The 16,167-nt window shown below is 42.1% G+C and overlaps 1 protein-coding gene across 2 annotated transcripts in view; it reads left to right on the forward strand.

Moving 5' to 3' along the window:
• FBXL18 (F-box and leucine rich repeat protein 18) overlaps positions 1-15,102 on the forward strand; it is a 79,890-nt gene extending 64,788 nt beyond the window's left edge. For both annotated transcript variants that reach the window (XM_043989742.1, XM_043989734.1), the window contains one exon: positions 1,870-15,102. In XM_043989742.1, the coding sequence (XP_043845677.1) occupies positions 1,870-2,026 (157 nt within the window). In that variant the 3' untranslated portion in view covers positions 2,027-15,102. The remainder of the gene's footprint in view (positions 1-1,869) is intronic.
• The last annotated feature ends 1,065 nt before the right edge of the window (positions 15,103-16,167 follow it).

Here is a 16,167-nt window from a genome sequence, read left to right on the forward strand (position 1 = left end):
CTGCCAACCAGTTGCCATCCACAGGGCAGGCACCTGAGGGAGAGAAAGGAGACAACAATATATGCCACACAGGTCAATATACCACCCCCACCTTGACTGCCATCTTCTCTCAGACTGGACCCAAGAGCCTGTGAAATAGGAGAGCTTCCAACCCATTCTCTCATAGCCATCATCCTGGAAAGCAACCTATGTGGGCATGTAGCCTGGTAGTTACTTCTGTGGGGTATAGCCCAGAAAGGAGAATTTTTGCCACTAAAGTCCCTGATGCTGTCAGGTGGTTCAGCATCAGGAACTGATAGGATTTCTCCATTAGGAGATACATTAGGAGATACATTAGGAGATAGGAAGTACATTAAAGAAGAGCCATTCGCATCTGCTTTGCTCCTATATCCTAAAGGCCACGAGACCTTTTCATCTGACTTGCAGCTGAAACCTTCTATGTGCCTTGTCTCCCCCATTAGAATAAGAGCTCCTTGAGGGCAGGTGCTGTCTGTATCCCTAGGATGTAGCATGGTGTTTTGCAAAGTGCTTAATAAATGCTGTTTTCCATTCACTTGTTCAGAATTATGCATAGTTCCATGTTTCTCATGTGATACTTATATTTTATTTGTTTTGTGGGGCAACGGGGGTTAAGTGACTTGCCCAGAGCCACATAGCTAGTAAGTGTCAAGTGTCTGAGGATGGACCTGAACCCAGGTCCTCCTGAATCCAGGACCTGTGCCCCATTCACTGTGCCACCTAGCTGCCCCCATTTTGTGATGACTGCTATAGGTAACCTTTTTTTTTTTTTTTCAGGGCAATGAGGGTTAAGTGACTTGCCCAGGGTCACACAGCTAGTAAATGTCAAGTGTCTGAGGCTGGTTTTGAACTCAGCTCCTCCTGAATCCAGGGCCTGTGCTTTATCCACTGTGCCATCTAGCTGCCCCAATACTTATATTTTAACTGGGCATACTGAGAACTAATGTTTTTACCCTTTTTAATTTCTTTTTTAAAAACTATAGTTTATTCCCTTTTTCTTAATATAAAATGATTGAACTTTGAAGGAAGTTTACAGGTTTCCCATTCATCCACACAATCATTTAAACCGTCTAGAAAATTAGGCTTAGGTCTTGGAATTTGACTTTTCCGGGAAACCATGCAAGAGAATATCCAAGTGCATATTAGCTTTGTCTTCTTTCTACCTGACCACCTTCCTCCTCCTCACCCTACCCTGCCCCAGCAATGCTTTGATTTCTGTCTGGTTCAGGCGCTACAGATTCACACCAGATTTCATCCTATTTATTCTGAATCTAAAGATGCATCCAGGAGTCTAGGGTAGGTCTTCAGCTGACCTAAAAGCTTGAGCACTCTCCATGGTGAACCTGGGGTAGCCCTCAGGGATCCTAGTTTGATTTTCATCTCCCTGGCTCTCCTGGATTTTTGTCACTGGAGCTGGACCAGTGTGGCTCCAAATGTTCTTTCTTTCTTTACCTAAAGGCAGAAACTTTGGGTCATCATCCACGTGAAACACATATGTCCAGATTGGATTTTACTGACTTTGCTTCCTCTTGTCCCCTGTCCACACATCCTCCTAGGTACCGATTTATCTTCCTGCTTTGAAGGACAGGGCATATTTGGGGCTTATGAACTTATCATTCATGAATCATTTGTACCTTGATGATAAAGGCTGATAATAATAATTCATTGGTCTTAGGTTGAGCCATGAGAAACTTTGAAGGTGGGAGGTGGTTAAATGGTTTGACTTCTTGCCTGGCTGTCAGTTTCTTTTCTCTCCAGTCTCTTTGTTTGTAATCATCCCCACCTTTGCCTTCTTATTTAAAAACTAGCTCACATTGCCCTTCCCTGGCTAATAACTTGTTTTTGATTTAGTTTCCAGGCAGAGCGTCCAGCACTAAATGTCGTCATTTTCCCCCTGCTTCACGAGGGCTTGACTGATGTCATCAGAGATGTCCCCATGATGCACCTGGATGAAATTACCTTATTCAAAAGCAGAGTGGCTGAAGAACCACCAAACCTGTGGTGGTGATGGCTCCATCAGGAAGTGGGATGGTCTGCGTCAACAGGTGAAGTCATTTTCCTTTAGCCTGAACTTTACCCTCCTCATCCCTCACCAACTTCTTCAGCTTTCAGCTGCCTTACTGGATGCTTTAGAATCACTTCGGTCCAATTCCACCACAAAGCCAGATGAGACTGGACATCTCCATGGGCACGTGAATGTTGTCATTGGGTTATTCTGCTGCTGCTTGTGCTCTCCAGCACTCTGCTGAGAAGCCCCATCGGAGTGATTTGGCTGTTTCCTTGTGCTTGATATCAATTCTTTGGTTTGTAATGTAAAAGGGAAGAAAATATTCCCTCTTCATCCCACTACATTCCACTCAATATGTTTCACTAGGGCTTTTGTGTGTGCTTAGTAGTACATTGTGTAACCTTACTTCTTTTAGACATTTTCTTTGTGACTACTTGTTGCTTTGGTGAGATTCATATTGAGAGTTAAATGTTAACAGCATTACATGAGGAGAGTGAAGCGGACAGCCTTAAAAGGGGAGGACTGTGTTTTAGTTAAAAAAGATGTGGTGCTTGGTACCCAGGCATGAGGTACCCTGTGTGTACTTGCACATGAAAAATATATCAGGATAACATCTCGATGAGTGATGTAATCTATTGACTCATTTCAAAGACCAGTGTACTGTAACCTTTCTTTCAGCAAACTTTTATACGAACACTGCCACAGTCCACATTGAGCCATTTGCACTGTCAGCCCTTGCCCCTCCCTCCCTTTGACTCTAGTGATCCTTGAGCCTTCTGAAGAGTGTGTGTAGTGAGTAGCTTTATTCCTTTATTTGGTGTCCCAGGGCCCGGAAAAACTCTCAGCCCAAGAGAAAATTCAGCCTTCTCACAAAATGTGCTCCCTTATAGCTTACTTATCCACACTTCTGACTCCATTGAAATCTTGGATGAAGCTCAGACCCAGTTTTAGCCGGGTGTCCTTGAGCCTCTGGGTCTATCTGAGACAGTGACAGGAGGGGTTTCCCATCCTGCAGCGGGCTCAGGGGCTGGGTACCACCCAGGGAGAGGGAATCTTAAGTTTGTAGGCTGCCCTGAGACAAGGTGGAAAGGGGATGGCAGCACGGCAACATGGGGAGAAATGTAGCAGTGGAATCCTGGAGTCGTCCAGGGAGAGTCTCTGAAAGAGTCAGGGTTTAAAGAGGGGATTCAGCAGATGAAGGAAAGCGGCCTGGAGGGAAAATAAGGACTGAAGCCCACGACATAGAAGTTGCTACTTTGTCCCTGGCAGGGCACTGTGAAATCAGGGGTGCCTTGGGGCGGCCCCTCCTTTGTCGCTGCTCCCATTGGAGGGCACTCACTACTAGAAGTCTCAGCATGTGCACAGAAGGCTTGAACCTGGGCTGGAATGCCGGAAAAGCAGCACTGATTTCAAATGTGTCTCAGGCAAGGAGCGCGATAATTCCTGGTCAAGATTTGGTTGCTGTCACCCTCCGACACTGAGAAGAAGCATCCTCCCCTGCCATCAGATGTGTGGGGTTGCTGCATTTCCCAAGTCTGATACTTTTACAGCAGCGCAGGGAAAGCAATAGCAAAATGCACAAAGCTCAAGAAAACATTGGAAGGTGGGGAAAGGTTCAGGAGTAATGGTATTGGTGCTGATGGCAGCAGCTCGACTTTGCAGTGTCCGGTCTCTGGCTGGCTCTCTCTGGGTTCTCTTACTCTTGTAGCTTCTAATACCAAGGAAGGTGTTTACGCCTGTTTTTGCTCCTACCTCCCTGTCAGGGACCATCACGTGATACTTTCTAGGCGTTCCCTCTGAGGAGAATTCACCAACTTGCTTCTTCAGGGCCTTAAATGAATCATTCCCCTAGAGGATTTCTTTTGCCTGTTTTTCCTGGTGTCCCAGCCTTTCCTCCTTGTTCAGCCAGGTTTTGTAGCAACACTAAGTCAACAACATGATGTATCAACCATTTTAACTTCAATACTAGCTCATAATTAAAATGAGCTTGTTTCTCCTCCCATAATGCCTGGAATTTACCTCCTAATGGCTGACCCATGGTCACTAGTGGATGCCTGAAACCTCACAACTTCTGCTTTCAGCTTTTGATGGAAGTTTTGCTTCTCTTGTAACAATTCCTTGTAAGCATCATTATGTTTAAAGCTTTATTTTCTTGCTCAAGACACTTTATTACTCTTTATTACATATCCAGCTTCTGATCCCATTTTTCCATTTCCTCTCTTAGCTGTACCTCCCTTTTATTTATCTGCCAGTATCTCTGGTGACCCACCCTCAAAAAGCCTGCCAGACAAACCAACCTTTTCCTCTTATTACTCACACTGAAGAGACTGCAGTGTATATCAAATAAGCTTTCTAATTCTCCTCTGCTCCTACCTGGGTACACATCCTCTTCCTCCCAAGGATCGAGATCTAATCTATATATTAAATATTTCAAGGCAAGTCTGATTCTTCATTTTCCCCATCTGAAACTTTGATCCCTACCATATGAGTATTATTGGCCCAATTAAGTATTTTATGAAGATTTTTTATAAAAGGACTTTTAACAGATCTCCCAGGCTCTTCTTGAAGTCAGATTCTAGAAAGCGGGTTGTAAGTTGAGTCCCATCTTATTAATTCCCACCTTCTACCTTGCTGTAACTCTGGGGATACAGGGTAACTTGGATCCTCAAAAAAATGAAAGCATTTGAATAACTTTATTCCTTATCTTGGGGAGCCCAAGAACCAACTCAGTCTATGCACAGGTAAAGCTCCTTTGCATCCCATTTCTAGAATGTTCCAGAATGCCTGGACTTTTTCAGTTCCATCCAACTAATGATGCATAATCTAACACATTACCCCAAGACTTGTCTGTTCTAGTGGGTACCATTTTTTTTGTTAGTGTTTTTCTTAAGTTCTATCAAGCCATAAAGGTACCTTCGAATATGGTCTGAAATAGCATCCAGAATCAAACAATTCCAGCAGCAGTATATGTCCTGAGAGGCACAAACACTCACATAGATTGGTGTCTTCATAAACTTTACCTTATTCTCTGTTTTGCTGTAGTGGGTCATCAGAAGTCTTCTTGTTGATCTGTAGGCAAACATTTCAGCACATATGCCAGAGCATCAGGGATCAGTTGAAAAGTGTCATCTAAAAATGAAACTCTCTTCACAGCCATTCTACAGAGATGCCAGAAAATGGCTACATATTGAAGAGCTAGGTATGAATGGATGGTCGTGGATTGAACACAAGTGAGCAGGACAGTTTATGTTTCTTTACTTAATCTGAGAGATTCTGCTCTGTGGATACAAGTTAGTCTGTCTTTGACAGGATGGACCAGTGAAAGGCTATGGCATGGAGGACCGAACCTATCTTGCATGATGGAAGATGGTGAACTGTACAGCGGATATGTCCTGGATAGAAGGAATGACCTTTCCCTGTACATCAGGTCAAGCTGTAAACATAGTGCTGATTGCACTTCAGACCTGAATGCATTGTAGCACGACATATAGTCAAGATTAATTACCAGTGCATCATTTTTAGGGGAGGTTGATGAGATTCTGTCAAGCAGGTGTAATAGCACATTAGAGTTCCTCGTCATGGAGTGAGTCTTTATCCTGGGCATGATGTCTCATTTTAAAAGATGCCGTATAGCCTTAATAGCTGTAATAGATCACTTGAGGTCTTCATCTTGATCTGTAGGCAAACGTTGCTAATTTCAATGCCTATTCCAAAGCATCAGTGGCTACTTTACATGAATCATCTGGAAAATAAAATTGTCCTCACAGCCACTCTATAGAAGTGCTCAAGGTTGGCCACGTATTTGAAATGCTGTCATAAGAGATAAACACAGGTCAAAATCAGGTGAACAGTATGGGCCTGCTAAGTTCAATCTTCTACCTATAATGGGTGCCTGGAAGTAGCTTCAGATGTATAGAGGGACTCTTCATTCCAGCAGTCCTTACTTGGTATGTCCCTGACCCTAATGGGTATATCCCAGGTCGCTCACACCACATGCCATGATGCCGCAAGGGACTGGGAGAGAGGCGCAGACATTTGGACAGCACCACATAAGTCATCACCACAACGCTTTTACAGTTTTATAGCTTTGGGCCCCCAGGGGGTATCTGAGGATCCTTCCTGTGCTGATGGCAGTTTCACATGTTCTTTGATATGGGACCTGAGCCGAATATCTCTGTTTTTTGCTAAAGATTTGCTTAAGAAGATGGAATTCTTCAACATACAGAATGAGCTGACTAGACCAATTAAGGAAATGCTCTCCTATAGAATATTCTGTACACACATTGGTCTTAAAAAATTCATAGTACTATTATCTGTTGCCAGACCTTTTATGAGATCCTTTGCTGTATCAAGAGACATCTCTGCTGATCCTAATGACAAAGGCTCTGATGTGCCTTGTTGTGCAACATTTCACTGCTAGGGCACACCAAAGAATGCCCAGGTTTGAGATTCCCTTTCATAATGAAGGAGTGGAGTGATATCTGAATCCTTGATATCTGTCATGCATTTAGTGGACAGTAATAAAAGAGGAGGTGTCTGATGTAATCAATCATTCTTGGCTTGGACAAGACCCCTCTTCGATAGAACACCCCATAAAGTACTGAAAATGACAACCCAGCGGCGTCACTTTAGATCTGACAGACTGTTTCTAATTTTGAAGGGGAATCCAAGAGATGGCTTATTTTCTTTCCTGCTCATTTTAAAATATGCATTGCAAGTCAGGCTTTTAGAAGCTGGGGGCTCTCATGCTGACCTAAGATTTTTTGAACTTTCACTAGCAGATGCAGCAAGCTAAGGTTTCCCCACATGAGGTTTACTGTTGGTTGAAGGATGGATGTGATTAAAATAGATGCTAAAAATTGGAATTAGGCTGAAGTTATGATCTAGTTCTTGTCCCATGATATTATCAGTAAATGGCAACAGTAAATGATGAACAAATACTTTGCTGGAGGGAGCTAATGTAGTCTACTTGACTTTTAGACTAGATAACTACAGTGTGAATAGGATTCGTGGACCGTGGACTCATCATTTTTAGGAAACCTGAGAATTCAGAACGTCTTCATTCTTGATGATTTGTTGTTTGTGTCCCACCCCTTATTATAGGCAGCTTTGTCCTTATTCATCCTTTCTCAGTTGGGGAAAAAATGAGGAGTAGGACAAGGATTTAGTTGGGTAAATCAAAGTGTGATGGACTCTTTCAGTACCATAACGTTTTTAGTCCTTAACTGTGTCCTTGATAAGTAGAGCTCCTAGTTTTCTTGTGTGAGTATATTGACAGATGATCTGTCCTATTGGAACAAAGAGTATGGTGTTTTTATGTTCTTTAGTAGAGGTTTTAAGGTAGTTTTTGCTCCACAAATGAAGGGGCCAGTGACAGCCATTAAAGATTTTTCCCATGTCCACACCGAGTGGGTTTGTTTACAAGTTGGAGGTGTAAGACACTCCAATATACTAATGGATAATGGAAGCTTGCACATAAACTGAGCCATGATTCTTTCTTTATAGGGTTTGAATTTGTCAATCATGTCTATGAGTCTTATCACCCAACCTGCTGTAAAAATTAGAGCTAATTCCTGGGAGATCAAGAATTGGAGAAGAGAGCACATGTAACACAGAGATGCAAAGTGTCTATAACAGTAAACTCATGCTGGGCTATCAGCTAGGTCACATAGGAGGTGAGGACTGGAAGAATGACACAGGTCTGGAAGATGAGGTAGAGAATCGTCTGTCAGCTCTTCCCAGAGGAAGGAGGATGGTGGCAGCCACTCTGATTACACCTGTTAGTGGGATCAGCAGTGAAACTCAACGAGATGTGCTTGGTGACTACATTTATAGCTCAGGGGTTTGCTCCTGGGGCTTTGGGGGCCTTGTGGAGTGCTAGCTGGTATAGGATGGGATCTGTTACTCTCCAAAAGAAGACAGGTGGGTTATTAATGGTACTCAGTAATGTCCCAAGGTGAGTCCCAGTTAGGCCAGTGAAGATGATAAAGTCAGGGTCAGCTGTCACTTCCTTTGGCATTTTAATAAATAGATAGTTCAACATATTCCTGGAAGGTGCCTGCAGAAATTGAAAAGTCATAGGCAACATAGTCAGCTGCTAATCTAACTTAGCCAATTAGGAAATCCTTCATCTGTTATGTTTGGCCCTCTTAATATTTGCCTTAGGTAGAGCATTAAAAATAGGGATGCCATTGAAACACAACACCTTGGCCTACTTGTACAGGCAGCTAGAATACTAGGATCCTCCCTGGTATTGGTTGATTGTAATTTGTGGCATGCTTTGAAATGGTATGAGAGGATAACCCTGTTACCACAGCTGCCTCCTCAATGCAGACATGACTCATAGCTGCCCCCTTCTTTAGAATTCATTATTTCGACTGGAGCTAGGTGAGAGTGGTGAATTCTACTCTTCATCTCAAATTACTAGACGGTAATGAGTTGTCTACAGAAAACAACAATGTTGCCAAGAATAGTTTGCAGCATGTTTAGTGAGTGAATGATACCAAATCATCGTGTCCACCCTATCAAATGCTTTGGTACCATCTGCCCAATCAGAAGATGAAGAGGAAAGGAATTGCCTAACAATGGAAAGACTAAAATCCAGAGAGAAAAGACACTGTTGCCTTTCACTATCAGGCACTCACACTTCATTCTACATATGTACCATTAGAATCAAATTACAGGATTGATTTTTAAAAACAACAACAACAACAACAACAGACTCCAAACATCTTTTCTAACCATGATGTTCCACGGGGGAAAGCAGGCAATTCATTTTCTTTAGTTTCTTTAATTTTTCAAATCTCTTTCCTTGTCACAACTCTGCATATTAAAGTTTTCTATATGTGCTCATCCAAATGGACGTCTTAAACTCTAAAGAACAGATCCTCAGTTCCTTCTCTGGCAGCTTTGACTGTGCTCATGTTGTCTGAGAAATGATGTCAACGAGAGATGCTCCCCACATCACCTCCAAAGTCATGAGCCCCAGATTCCATGGTGTGAAGGAAAATCTCTGTTTCTTAATTCTTATACATCCCAATTTTCTAAAATTCAAAATGAACTTACAAACCCAAAATAACCATCAATTAGTTCTTAAAGATAACAGGAAAGAAAATCCTAGAACTGAAGATTATTACAGCCTACAATCTGACATCAGTTTCCATAAAAAATATAACATTTCCCAAGAAGTGCCAATGTTCTCAAAACGCATTGCATATCCAAAACTACTCAGATCACAGATGCTACACATTGAGTCATTTTTCAGTTACTGTTATGCAAATCCTCAATTATTCCTTGTTTTATTACTACTATTCTAACTTGCTAGTTATAGCTAATGTCTATAACAAACTCGACTTCTTAAATTGAACTTTTTAACTTATGGGACTCCAAATTTTAGATGTGTGTCCAGTTGAAACAAGTATTTTAATTCAATTATGTATGAAATATTTAAATTGTCACGTGTCAGTTAAATAAGGTGAAGGGTCACTCCCAATTATTCTGAATATATACAGGGCTGTGGAAATAGGTCAGACCCTTATAAACCCTGTGTTGATTTAACTCACAGGATAATGGCTACCTCTCACAGGAAGCAGCCTTGTCTTCTCACCCAAACAATATGAATTTACACTATATGAATTTACACTGGATAATTTTTAGAAATTCTATAGAGTATTTTGAAAAAATATAGTGTGTGTGTATATATATATTTAATTTCAGTAGAGTAACAAAGTATTGAAACTTAGAAAGCATTTTAGGCTCTTAATAGTGGCCTGATTAACCTTTTCATATTGCCTTATTTATTTTGTGCTTTTGAAATAAACACAGCTGTTCCAAAAGTTAACAACCACCTTTTACTAAAATGCATGGTGGCAAGGTCTCCCTTCCTTAACTGTCTTGTGGACATAATCTCCTTGTTGTCTCTACCACTGGTGAATAGAAATGCTTTTGATTCAAGTCTTTTAGGCATATAACCTCTTCAGTACCCCTAGATCTGTTGCACATCTGTTTGGTGCAATATTCCCAAAGGGCTTCCTCAGGGAACACAGAACTTCCAGATGTGCCATCTCAACCTCATCCAGTCAGTATTCTTATCACAGCAATGTCCTGGCTAAAAGTGCTTTCTATAGGTTTACTCCTCAGAATGGTATCCAGTGGGGTAGTAGGCATTGTTATTAGAAGGGCCCAGGGGGAGGGAGTGACATACCTAACCTACCTACAACGCTTCCAGCTTCTCCTCTTTTTTTCCTTCCTTCTTGGATCCAGGCTGTCAGACTCGTTTGTCCTGTCTTTGTCATTCACTATATAATTATAGTGTGGCCCAGCCTTATCTGTGCCACGTGTACACATCTACGTGTGTATGGTCTGATTTATGACCATACAGATCTGAGTCCATTTAAACAACCTCCGTGATAGCCCCTTCTTTGATTTTTTCAAAGTGATTCGCCTCTTAAATAACATAAGCACCATCCTGGGCTGTTTTTGTCCTGCACTTCACCTTGCTACTAAAGAACCAGGATAACTGATCATGTGGTAGACATTTATCACTTCTCCCTCCATTTCTTCAAGAGGCAAATGTTTTTCAGTAGTTTACTCTTTTCCCCAGGAAGAATAGCATTGGAGACACCTTCCTATCCACACCCTCCTCCTGACTGTGCACCTTATTTGGAGAAGAGGAAGACATTTATAAATTTTCACTTGTAAAGGAATATGTGATCACGTCCTCTCAGTGTGTAGTAGGTACCCCTTATCGTAACAGAACTGTTTCTGTCCAGCATGGACACAACTCCGTTTCCCACTTGCATCTTATTGAGAGAGAAGTAGATCAGAATGAGGAGCTTTTGGCCATGGGTTTTACTCCTTAGCTCTTCCCAAAGCCCCTGACCATAGTGCAGCTAGTTTCCTCACTCATCTTCTTTCTGTCCCTGAAAAAAAAGGAAGCGTCCTTATTTGCAAAGGTGATCGATTAGAATTGCCTTTTCCCTGCAGATGATGCTTCTCTAGGCCTGCCATATCCTTTCAGGCACCAGAGGCAGTGGAATAAGCTTGATCAGCCCTGGGGAGCAAGGTGTAGACGGTGAAAGGGATGGCACCCGTCGGAATTCCTGGCCTTTATTTATTTAATTTTTTCCCAAATCAGATTGAAAGGGAGAACATGGGGGAGGGACTGCAGTAGGAATGCTGCAGTGCCGACCCCTTCACACCCAAAGTGAGGCTTTTTCCTTTACCATCAGAGAGTTAGTTCTGGCCCAGTGGACATGAATCGTGAGGAAAATTGCTGCTCCTGTTTTCTCCCTCCTGGAAGATCCAGCTGCCAAAGAACAGGCAGGTGCAACCTGTAAACACACGAGCCTGGCGCCTGGCGCCCCAAAGAATTGGTTCTTTCACAGGTTAGTCCCACTCATGCACGGTCCTTTGCGTGTACAAGCTCTTGAGGTGATGCTTTTTTTCTTTCGTTTTTTTTTCACCAGAAGGTTGCTGCTTATACTAAAAGCAAAGGATTATGCCTTCCCTAGGAATTTATTAGAGGGATATGATTGTATCTTTGTGACTGGGGCCTAGCTATTTGATTCTCATGAGCAAGCACTTTTAAACAGTAACATAATTTATACTAATAAACAGGACTGGGAAAAGGGCAGCCCCCAGGCAGAGAGGGGGTATCGGGAGTGGATGGAAATGAAAATCGCTGTGAAAAGAGACACCAAAAGTGAAGACCTGATATTTTTAGTGTCCCTGCAACAATCCTTTTACTTAGAGTGAGAATTTCCGCTGCTTCTGCACTCGAGACAGGATTCACCAGATGTTAATAATGTGCTTATTTTCTCTAAGTGCTATTTTGGCACCGGTGTTAATTACAATTTATATTCTGCAGCATTTACACTGGGAAAAGAACCCACCCTAATAGTCCCCAATTGGCAGAGCTGGGCTATTAAGCATAGTACCATATGTTCTGAGCTGAGAAAAGCATGGGACTCAGAGCCTGGTCAGCATTAAAGCTCCAAAATGAGTTTTATTGTGTGTGTGTGTGTGTGTTTCTTTTATTATGGGGGTGCTGGGGAGTGGGGTGGAGAAGAAACACATTGGAGCATACTTTCCCCTCCCCCCCTTTTCAAATTTATTTGCTATCTCCTACTTTCAAAAAAGGACCTACTTTTAATGCCCCTACTTCTTATCCAAAGGCCCTGTGTCATAGTGGCACCTCCGGCTTTCTTCTGAGCTGCACTCTGCTCATCATTGTGCGGTTAGAGGGCCTCCCGAGCACCTGGGTCCTGGCTGCCTCAGGCAGGAGGACACGGAAGTTTCAGCTATAGAAAGTTTGTGCATTTAAGGACCCTGAGCTTCCCACTCTACCTGTGAGAAGGGGGAAGGAGGTTTCTAAATTTGATTAAAATTACTTTGACGTGCAGGCTCAGAGAAGCTTGATTCAATATTCTTCCCATTCTGTGGGAAGCAGCATGGTGCTATGGAAAGAGCATTTGCTTTGGAACCAGAGGGATCTGAGTCCTGGCTCTATTACTTACCACCCATGTACCCTTGGACAGCCTACTTAACCCATCTGGGCCTTATGTCCCTTAAATGTCACTTCTACTTGGGAAAGAAAGTCCCTTCTACTGTAAAGTAGATTATTTTTTTTTTTTTTTTTGGTAAGGCAGTTGGGGTTAAGTGACTTGCCCAGGGTCACACAGCTAGTAAGGTAGATTCTATTTTAAAGGGATTCTAGTGTAAAGGCCCTTCTAGGTCTAAATCTGTGATCCTTCATTTTTCTTTCTTTCTCTTTTTTTTTTTAACAAAGCATATTGATTTGGTGGCATAACAGTCACAGCCCATGTCCCTTTTAAAAAGTAAAACGATAAGGAGCTTTTGGTTCCCCTGCGTTTAGTTGCCCTTACTCGTGCATGGGCACCCTGAGTGGAGAGGGCAGATCCTGATTCAAGTCCTTGTTTCTTAACTTTCATTTGGGATCCATTTTAGTTGTGACTTGTAAAGAACCTTGGAAACCTGATCCAAAGTGGCATCTCCTCACTTTTAGACACAGAATTCAGATTAGCATCTTGTCATCTTAAAGGGTGGTGAGAAGAAAGCATTGGCCCCACACTGTACTGCTCAGGTTCTTTATGCGATAAAAATGTGACTTATAACAAATTCAATTCCTCCTTTAAAAAAAAAAAATCTTGGTCTCGCCTTGCAGTGCCGATTTTTCAAATCGTCAATCTCCCTTAACTACTTCATGCTGGGACTTGTGTCTTGTTGTTGGCAGTGAGATGCCCTGCAGCTGCCAGTGCACAGGGTAAATGACTGAGAAAAGGTGATCCCTGGGGTGTAAAGGGTAAGAAGCTGCCACAGTTAGTGCCAAGGCAGTTTTCAGAGAAGATGCTTAAGAGCAAAATCTTGCTCAAAATGAAAACTCACGTGTGTGTGCATTTGATATAAGATCGTTGAATTTGCCTTGAAGTGATTTCATTGTAAACTGAGAGACCACTGCTACCCATGACTGGGAGCCTCCAAAGAAGAGCAAGTTTTAAAATCAATGCATTTAAGATTGGGTATTGAAGAGAAGCAAACATCTTGGACCCATGATCTGTCTGCTAAACATTCCTGTTTGATTAGATGCACAAGCAGATGATTTCCATAGAAACCAATTGGGATGTGGTCAGAGAAGTAATGATTAATAGGAAAGGGATACTGCCTGGGGCCTTATTTGAGCAGGGGGAGAAACTGGGGTGGGGAGTGGTTTAGCTCCTTTAGAGGTGGGGAAACTCAAAATGGAAAATCCTTATTTCTTCCATTAAGTTCTGAAGGCAGCCTTCCTCATCTTCCTGTCCCCACTTTTACTTGCTGCTTTTAGGATTTGAAAATTGCTGGAAATAATAATAAAAAAAAGTTAATGGATGAGGCAAGATGATTAACATTGTTGCTGTTAGCAGCAGGATCTCGGCCATTTCAGCCATAAAACATGAAGCAAGGGAGACATTGACCTTTCTGCTGTTGAAATAAATGGAAAAGTCGATATCCATTGTTTTCAATGGCATCGACCTCTTGACACCCCTATTTTTCCCCCCCACTTTTTTTTATTGACAGTAAAAGGGTGGAGATGAGGAGGGTCTGAGGGAGAGACACTTGTACCAGTCATTGATCTCAGTGAGGAAAGAGAATTAGAAATATCTGAGATTTGCAGAACACAAGGCATGAATGGAAATTTTAAAACTGTAGATTTGACAGAGGAAGATCAATTTAGACTTAATTATCATACTTTTTTAGGCTTTAAAAAAAATCATGTAAAATTTTATGTTGTTATCATGAGGTCAATGCACCTTATTTTTTTTTCCCCAGCAGTCCCACTGCTGTGAATTTCATCAGTGTACCGAGAATCATTGTTAAACCAGGCATGGCTAATTAGCTGTATGACAATTAAGTAATGTAGCTCAATGCCATTAGGCTATAAGATCAGTTTTTTGAAGTTTGTCCTTTGAAGTGGAAGCTGCAACTCCACTTAAAGCTGATTGGGGGGGAAGGGGGGACAGCAGCCAGGGGATATCTTTTTACCAAAATTCTAATGAGACATAAAAGCCTCGGTGACCATGAGAATATTCACCTGTGTAGTCAGTCTCACTCCGGTACCTGCCCCCTGTGCATATGTGATCATGTCAGGCTTGTAATTCTTGTACAATGATTGTCAATAGTGTTGATTTAAGTGTAGTGAAACTGGTCGTGTGATTTATCACTGTCCTTTTGTGTGTGTGACTTTTACCAAAAAAAAAAAAAAAAGTATTCATTCATCATAGGGTGATTTAAGAAGAGACTTACGATGTCAACAGTGTTAGGATTTAAGGAGGCTCAAAGAGTTTGGGTTTATCATGTGATAAGGTGCTATATTATAACAGCAGGAAACAGAACCTGTTTACAAGTGAGTGACAAATTCCTCAATTTTAACGACTCCATCTGTGCACTTGGTTTTACACTTGTATTTTGCAACTGGATCTTTGTGTTCATAGTATCAAACCACATATTGAATGTGCTATTTTCATGTAAATTTGTGGCATGTAAAAGATTTCAAATAAAGTGAAATGGATTTTAAAAAGGTTACCTTGTGTCTTTTGCCCCATTTCTGAGAGGATTATTGGTGTTCAAATGAAACCTTGTGGGTATAAATCAACTACCATCCATAGGAGACTTGTTGAAATTCCAGCCCCATTATGTATGCCATTGGGGGCTGAACAAGATCTCCTGATCCACTTTTACAGATAGACCATGCCAAACAATACACTCTTGTATGGGGGCTTTCTTCTATTCACCTTGTTCACAGAATCACAGACTCTTGGAGTAGAAGGGAATTTAGTAGCTATAGAGTTTAACCTGTACCTGACCGAAAATTTCTACAACATCCCCAATAGGTGGTCACCCAGCCCCCACTGGTAAACTTCCCAGGAAGAGGCACCATCTTTTTTTTTTTTTTTTTGGTTTTTTGGTTTTTTGGTAGGGCAATGGGGGTTAAGTGACTTGCCCAGGGTCACACGGCTAGTAAGTGTCAAGTGTCTGAGGCCAGATTTGAACTCAGGTCCTCCTGAATCCAGGGCTGGCGCTTTACCACTGCGCCACCTAGCTGCCCTGAGGCACCATCTTTTGAGACTTGCCTATTCCACTTTTGGACAGCACTGATTATTAGGAATTTGTTATCTTCTATAGAGCCACAACCTTTCTTTCTATAACCTAAGACTCACTGCTCCTGGTTCTGCCACTGAGACCCAGATATGTCAAACCTAACCCTTCTTCCAAGTTCCAGCCCCCTTATATACTTGACCACCAGCTATCACGTTACCCCCTGAGTCTTCTCCTCCATAGGCTAAACATGGCCAGTTCTTTCAGTCTTTCTTCCCGTTTTGTGGACCAAATTCATTGTCACCATCCTGCCCATCAGTTTTCTACTTGGAAAACCACACTCAGAAGTGAACACGGTACTCTAGGCACCATCTTCCCAGAGCAGAGTACAGTTGGATTACCGTGATCTTTGACTCCATAAACATCAAGCACCTATTTGCAAAGCTCCTGCTGCTGTGGCTACTGAGGGAGCTATGGTAATGAACTTCCTAACCCCTGCTCTTAAGGAGTTTACAATCTAGTAGGGGAGTTGAGGCCTAAACAAATAA

The sequence above is a fragment of the Dromiciops gliroides genome, chromosome 1 (assembly GCF_019393635.1).
Source record: "Dromiciops gliroides isolate mDroGli1 chromosome 1, mDroGli1.pri, whole genome shotgun sequence".
Taxonomy (NCBI): Eukaryota; Metazoa; Chordata; class Mammalia; order Microbiotheria; family Microbiotheriidae; genus Dromiciops; species Dromiciops gliroides.